The sequence below is a fragment of the Trichechus manatus genome, unplaced genomic scaffold (genome assembly GCF_000243295.1).
Source record: "Trichechus manatus latirostris isolate Lorelei unplaced genomic scaffold, TriManLat1.0 scaffold00015, whole genome shotgun sequence".
Lineage (NCBI taxonomy): Eukaryota > Metazoa > Chordata > Mammalia > Sirenia > Trichechidae > Trichechus > Trichechus manatus.
In genome coordinates this window covers 20,150,405-20,157,563 of record NW_004443951.1, presented here as the reverse complement: position 1 = coordinate 20,157,563, position 7,159 = coordinate 20,150,405, and the positions used below count along the sequence as shown (strand labels likewise).

Genomic DNA, 7,159 nt, shown 5'->3' with positions numbered 1-7,159 from the left:
CTTAGATGAAGGTTTATAGAACAAATAGTTTCTCATTAAACAGTTAGTACACATATCGCCTTATGACAATGTTTAACAACCCCATAACATGTCAAGGGTGTTGTGCCTCTTGATTGAAGTGTTGGATGAAGCACTGATCAGAGTCCAGAAGCTGGGGATGAGCCAAGTGTAGTAAGTATGTCTGTGTGCTGGTGGGAGGGGAGGAAAGACCATCCATGCCTTTCCTCTGGAGAAAGCAAATCTGCTGTGTGGTTCATCAGCAAGGCCAGTCTGACTCTGAAAACAGGCCCAGGTGGGGTTAAACGGGCAGAGTCCAGAAAACCATCCCCCCATAGTCAGACCTAACACGGCCCCGTCCAGCCCAGTGAGGCCACCCGGAGCACCCAGAGCCATGGAGGCGGAGATGCTGAGTCAGCCCCTTTCCTTTCCATCTTCAGATTACACAGTCAGCTAAATACACACGATCTGGAGATAAGAAGACCCAAGTTTTTATCCTACCACTCACTGTCCATTCGATCTTGCACAAGTAACTTCACATCAAGCTTAGTTTCCTCATCTGCAAAATGGGGATAATGCCTACAGGGTTTGTGAAGCCTAAATAAGACGGCCAGAAAAAATGCAACAGTTGCATTTATTAAGCACTTACTACTCACCAGCATTACTAGTTATTGTTTGGAAAACACTTAGCACGGTGCCTGGCACCTACAGAGTGCTCTATAAATTAGGACTGTTGTAAAGATGGCATAGGACTGGGTAACGTTTCGTTCTGTTATAAGGTCACCATGAGTTGGAGCCAACTCAATGGCAACTAACAAAACCAATATTATTGTTGTTTTTGTTGTCTTATTACTTTTATTTTGCTCCAGACCCAGGTGGGGCCCCAGGCAGAAGACAGGCACGCAGCCACCTCGGCACAGGCACACTGCCCTCTGGTGCTGCTGCTGGGGAATCAGCACCAGGGAGCAGAGCAGCTCCAGCAAAACAAGCCCACGCCAGGGCCTGAGCCTGGTCTGCGTCTGCTCCACTCCCACACCAGACCCTTGGCCCATCCGTCCCACCAAAGCGTCATCCCCACCACCCTAGTCTCTGGGGGACAAGCCAGAGCCTGCTAGGTGCTGGCTCCGGCGGAAGGGCCCTGCTTCAAGAGCTTCAGTCCTCTCTGTTGCAGGGTAGGGCCCACTGCCCACCCGAGTGGAGCATCCCCTCTCTCAGCTCCCTCTGGAGGGTCCTGAGCAATGGAGGCAAGGCGCAGGCTGATGCTGCGGGAGGAGGAGGCAGGGGCAGCTGACTGTGACAGGTTGGAGGAGGCTTGGCCTCGATAGATCAGAAACACAGTCCCAGCTGCTGAGCATAACCTGGTCTCCCCCTATGTGCCCTTGTACCTCCCCAAGAGGAGGAGGAGTTCAGGGCCCACAGGGGCCTCGATGCCTCCTCCCGACGGAGGGGCTCAGTTTCCCGGGGTTGGGACACAGTGTCTGTGGGACCATGGGGGCTCACGGAGGCTCGCGGGCTGCAATCAAGCAGCCCTGTGCTCCTGATGGGGTAGGGGATGAAGAGCTGTCCGTCAAAGGGAAAAAGCATAACGGGCTGGACTTCTGAAGTCCACCACTGCGCCCAGTGGCAGGGGACATGGGTGACCTTGAAAGAGCCTCGTCAGGCCATAGTGCCTGCTTCACCCCTGCATAAGCAATCTCTAAAACCCCAGGTCATCCTGACATCAAAAGGCTAATGTTTAGCGCAGTGTGAGGCCAACATCGAGGAGAAATTAAACTCAGGCGGCGGGGGAAGGAGGGAAGCAAGGGCTGACAGAAGCAGCTGGGCTGGAAAGTGGAGGCTGAAATTCCTCAAGTTAATGCTTTCTAAGGCCCCTCGGGCCGCTCCCAGGTCTTGTCTGAAGCTATTTATTTCCAGGGGGGAAAACCCTATTGATCTTCATTCAGCTCCTGTCTGCTCCTCCACAACGATGTTTCAGCGCATCACCAGTCACTGCGAGAAATTTCTCATTGTTTTACACACAGCAGCTCCCAAACTCAAGAGACGAACGTTTGGGACCATTTGACTGAACTGATCTGAGAAGTCCAGACCGAGCTGGTCTGAGAACTCTGGGGGAGGGGCCCTCACTCCCCTGGGACGGGCTGCTGTTGCCCCCTGGGCCGGTACGTCCAGGAAGCTCCTGCCCAGGCTCAGGACTCGGAAGCTCAGTTCTGTGCGGTTTGTAGATCCTTGGAGAGTCCGGAGCTGGGCCACCCTTCCCTCCTACCCATACGCACACACACCTACTTTATGTCTCTGCAGTCATCTGGTTTCAAACCTCCCCACTGGCTGGCTCGAGAGCGCCACTATCCACTCGGACTCCTCATCACACAGAAGAGCCAGCCAGCCTCCCCCAGCTGCTGCCACTACTGTCCGGTCCCCCTTTTCGAATTCCAGCCTGGCCCTCAGTCCTACAATATGTAATGCAAGGAATGATCTAACCGTGAAATCTACAATGGCGCTGACAGTCCCCACCAGCCTGCACCAAAGGGAACTTTGAAACCACAGAATATCCCAAACCATCAAGGCCAGCCCAATAGTTTATCACGGAGGAAACTGAGGCTCCGTGGTAGGCATGTGAGTTGATCAAGGTGGCCCAGTAAACCTGCGGCAGAACAGAGAAGCTAACCCAGGCCCCCTGGCTCCCAGCCCAGGGCCCCCTCCTACTGGACTTCTAGGTCCTGTAATCAGGAAATCCGGGTCCCCACAAGAGGTCATTGAAACCCATCTGGCCGAGAAGATCCATGCATTAAACTTATTACTATGAGTTAAGATCAGGATCCATGTGAACAATAATAACGATGATAATAATAACAAAAAGCTGAACAATATGCCTTGAAAACCTTCAATGAGCAACACTTGATAATCATACGCAGAATACATCTTCCACATATTCATATAAAATAATCAACGATCATTTTTTTTCCACAGACTACAATCCAATTACTCTCTCTCCGTCACTCTCTCCCTCGCTCTCCTTTGTTACTTGCAAACCATCCAAGCAATCAATGCCTTGACCTCTCCCTCTGATAGACACAATTACAAAAAGACAGAGCGACGCAATTCATCTATTCAAGACGGATTGTTTGAACACTCTGTCACACTGCTGAGCTATCCATCTCCTTGTCTAAAAGGAAATTTCAGCCCCCAAAAGAGGCACAAAGACAGGAGGCGGGTCCGATGCTCTCCAGCCCAGAGGGCCCCTTGCACTCCTGCAGGAAAACCCTCTCCCGGGCTGGTGCTTGGCAATGCCTGCCTGCTAGAGAAGGATTCAGCTTCAAGTACAGCCGGCTCATGCATCAGCCTCCAGCACGGAAAACCGAAGCACTCAGCACACTCCGGAGCCTGGAGCCCAGTTTCTGAGGGCTTCGATTCTTACAGCCCCAGCTAGACCCCTGAGATCCCAGGGGTGGGGAGGGATGGGGAAAGGGAGATGGCATCGGGCTCAGCCAAGAAGGTGTGTTTGGGTTTCAGCACGAGACTCTCTCTTTGCTGTAGCCACTGGAGCTCCCTGGCTCCAGCTGGGTCTCGAGACTGAGCTCTGAAGGATGGAAGCTCAGCTCCCCAGGAACCTTCCGAGAAGCCCAGAGGCCTCAGAGCCTTCCCATCCTCCGCCCACGCTGGCACAGCTCCAGTGGTCACGTTTGGCATCAGCACAGCACCCCAGTCTGCAGGCTTGGCGTCAAATGGGGCAGGGCTCTGGGATATAAATGGCCTGGGACGACATGCTAACTAATCCTGGGGCTTAATACGAAGAAGATTAGAAGAGAGGAGGGCTCTGCCATGGTTTAATTGCAGTATTACACACTGAATCCAAGAAAGGGCGAGCAGGCTTGGGGATGTGCTACCCCTTAGGGCAGTGAAGACTACCACCCCCCAGCACAATTCAATTTCACAGTAAGAGAGGGTGGGTGAGGATACCTAATTCTGTCCCTCGTGGCTCACCCCTCTGGGGCCGCCCACCTGCTCCTGTCTTTCTGGGCCTCTAAAAATCTCCATCCCTGAGGCTGGGCTGAGAGCACGCTCACCCCACCCCCTGCGGAGGAAAGGCCAGGGGAGAGGGACCTGCAAAGCATGGGCTGGGCGCACAGCACACTCTGGGTCCTCCCCTCTTCCCTTCCAAGGGGACTCTGCCATGGAGACCCCTTCCCCCACAAACAGAGAAGGAGAGAGGGAATAAAGGAAGTGCCACTACGGGAGCTGTCTGCCCCTAGACTGGTGACAAGCTGGGCGCTAGGGCAGTGAAAGGCACAGAGATAATAACATTTTTGGCTTAACAGTGTAGGATGCCTGACCCTGAGGGGTGGCCCCAGAGTCCCCTCCGGAACCTGGGCTCCTCTGTCTCCGAGAGTCCGTCTGCCAGGTCCTGGGCATGGACCGAAGGATCCTGCGTGGGTAGAGCTGAGGACGGTGCTCTGCCCCCAACCAGATGTGGAGTCCAGGAGGGGCAGGGCTCCAGGGAGAGAGCAGGGCGGAGCCAGCCCTTCAGGGGTTCTGACTGCCTGCTAGGAAAACCTCAAGTATGGAGCCCAAGCCGACTTTAGTTCCCTGAACCTCCTCAAGCGGCTGGCAGCCCAGGGTCCGCTCCTGAGAGAAAAGCCACGGGAGAGGATGGTGGCCCTGGCTCGATCAAGCTCTACCAGCCTTGTGCCAGAAGCTGCCGGCGGCGCCTTGCGAACCCAGGCGGCCCAGGTCTCCAGCCTGGCGGCGGGCGCAGGGCTCGCCGTAGCGGAGGCTCCCGAGTGGCCTGGCTGGGCCCAGCCCTGCGGCCCCCGGACGGCGGACACGCACGGCCCCCCGCACAGCCCAGAGCGCTGCCCGCAGGGTGCCTGGGGCGGCCACAACAAAGTTAAAGCCCCGGGTAAGAGTCTCCAGCTAGCAGAGATACGAAGACGCCAGAGCCCCCCCAAAGGCGCGCGGAGGCCCGCCAGCTGCGGAGGGATTCGGCCAACTTTAAAAACCACTCGCTTCTCTCTCGCCGCCTTCCCTCGCAGGGCTGGGCGGGCTCCATCGCTTCCTTCCCCACCCCCCACCCCATCAGCCTTTTGCTCCCTCAGGCAGGGAGAGGTCTGGGCCCGGAAGGCCGGGCTGGAGCGAACGGCGGAGGGACTGTCCCTCCCCTGCCCCAAGTCACAGTGCTAGATGGGGGCCACCGAGCCTGAGGGCGGCCACGGAGAGAGGAGACCAGCAGCCTTCGTCATGCGAATCCGTACCCTGCATCCCCGCCGAGTCCGTTTGAACCATGCCCCAGGTAAGGGCGAGGTGCCCGCGGGGAGCGTGGAGGGGAGAGGAGAGAAGTTGGCGCCTTCCCCAGGGTTCGCGCTCTGCGGAGAAGCCAGGTCCCATAACTCGGTCTGAGGCCGGTTCTGCCGGCAGTTTCCGGGAAATGCGCCCGTGACTCGGGTTAGGGCTGGAACCCGTCGCCACACTCTGCCAGGTCTGACCTCCCAGGAACGTGTCAAGGGCCCCTGGCCCGCCGCGGCCGGGCTGTCTCCTCCCCAATAAGTAAAACCTGTGACCCCGGCTTTAGAACTTTGTCCTCACCAAAACGAGCTCCTAGTGGTCAGCTGGCCCCTGTAGCCCGGAGAAAGGTTGGGAGACTATCTCGGGATCGCGTTCCGAAGCCCCTCAAGCCCGCCCCCGTCCGAGCGCGCGGAGACCCCCTGCTCCGGGGAGCCCTTACCGATCCGGATGACGTGGGGCATCCCGCGCGAGTCCGGGACCCAGAAGGCGCACACGAGGAGCCCGGCCCAGTATTCCCAAACCAGACTCCGGAGGCGCCGCCAGGGAGCGGTCATCGTTGGGCGCCGCCGAGCGTGCCCGGGGCGCGGCCGTGGCGGGCTCCCTGGGGCGGCAGCTCTAGGCGCGGGCGCGCAGCAGCCCCCGAGGCGCCGCCTGGCCCAGCCGTCCGGTTCCCGAGCGCCTCTGCGAATGGGGGGCGCCCCGCGGCGCCGAGCACATCTTACTGGGGGGCCGCCCCACCGGCGCCCGCCCCGCCCGGCTGCCGCCTACGGGCTGCCCGCGAGCTAGGCTCCTGGGCTCCGCCTGGGCTCTGCTCAGACTCGGCCCCGGCTCGCGTCAGCTCGGCTCCCGCGCGGGCTGCCACCTGCCCCGGCTGCCCGGCGCTGGCGGGCGGGCTGCACGCGTCTCCGGCCGCTCCTCCTCCAGCCGCCGCCGATGCTATCGCCCGGGCTCGCACAAAGCCCCGGAGTGGAGTTGCACGCGCGCTCACACTCCCTCCCAGCCTCCTCCCCCGCGCCCTGCCTCCCGCCTCCCGCGTCGCCCGCCGCCCGCGCTCCCTCCGCGCACTCCCCCGCGCACACACTTCACACTCACACCCGCCGAGGCGCACACTTGCGCTCTCTCACCTGCGCGGGGGGCGGGGAAGGGGAGGCTGAGCCCGGTTTGAGGGGACGCCCTGAGAACGAGCACTCTCCTCGCTTCCCAGACGTCCCCAACGGCCCTGCCGCCCCCAGTGCCTTTAACTGCGAGGGCATGGAGCCCGGGAACCGGGCGTGGAGCGCGACAGCTGGCACCGACCGAGAGCTGGGAGACGGCGGCAGCCTAGCGACCTGACCAGCTAGCTGGAGGCGACGCTCGCGCCCGCTGGGAGCAGAGGGACCCGGAACCCGCCGTCAGAGGAGTCTCGCCTTCCAGTTCCCACGCAGCTGGCGCTGGCTGGACGGCGACGGCCAGGGACTGACCGGGGAACCCGTTCCCCCCCCCCCACCTCATTCCTCACTGAAGCAGAATTGGGGCTGGGGTTTGGTGGAGACCGAATTCAAAGAGAATTGTCCACGCTGGGCGAAGGGAGCTGCAGGAGCTGGAAGGGGTGGGAAGAGCCGAGGCCAGACCCTCTGTGTGGAAGCCAAGGCTTGACCGCGCATCACAACGATAGGGGCTGCGGAGGAAGGTGACTAATTCTTTGATTTAGCAGGGCAGGTGAGATGGACCCTGGTCCTTCTCACCCCTCTTCCTGAACTACAGAGGACGGGCTGGGATGCCCCCTCCTCCATTCCTCCTGAGAAAGAATAAAGAGAACCTGTAATTATCCGTGGGATGGAGCAGGACCCGTGGGGGAGCAAGCTGGAAAGGGTTAAAAAACAAAAACAAAAAACTTGTTTAT

General features: G+C 59.3%; 1 protein-coding gene across 1 annotated transcript in view; it reads right to left on the bottom strand.

Moving 5' to 3' along the window:
• GRIK3 (glutamate ionotropic receptor kainate type subunit 3) overlaps positions 1-5,956 on the bottom strand; it is a 267,280-nt gene extending 261,324 nt beyond the window's left edge. Inside the window, exon 1 of the mRNA XM_004371932.1 lies at positions 5,717-5,956. Coding sequence (XP_004371989.1) covers positions 5,717-5,831 — 115 coding nt within the window. The 5' untranslated portion in view covers positions 5,832-5,956. The remainder of the gene's footprint in view (positions 1-5,716) is intronic.
• Between the last annotated feature and the right edge of the window lie 1,203 nt (positions 5,957-7,159).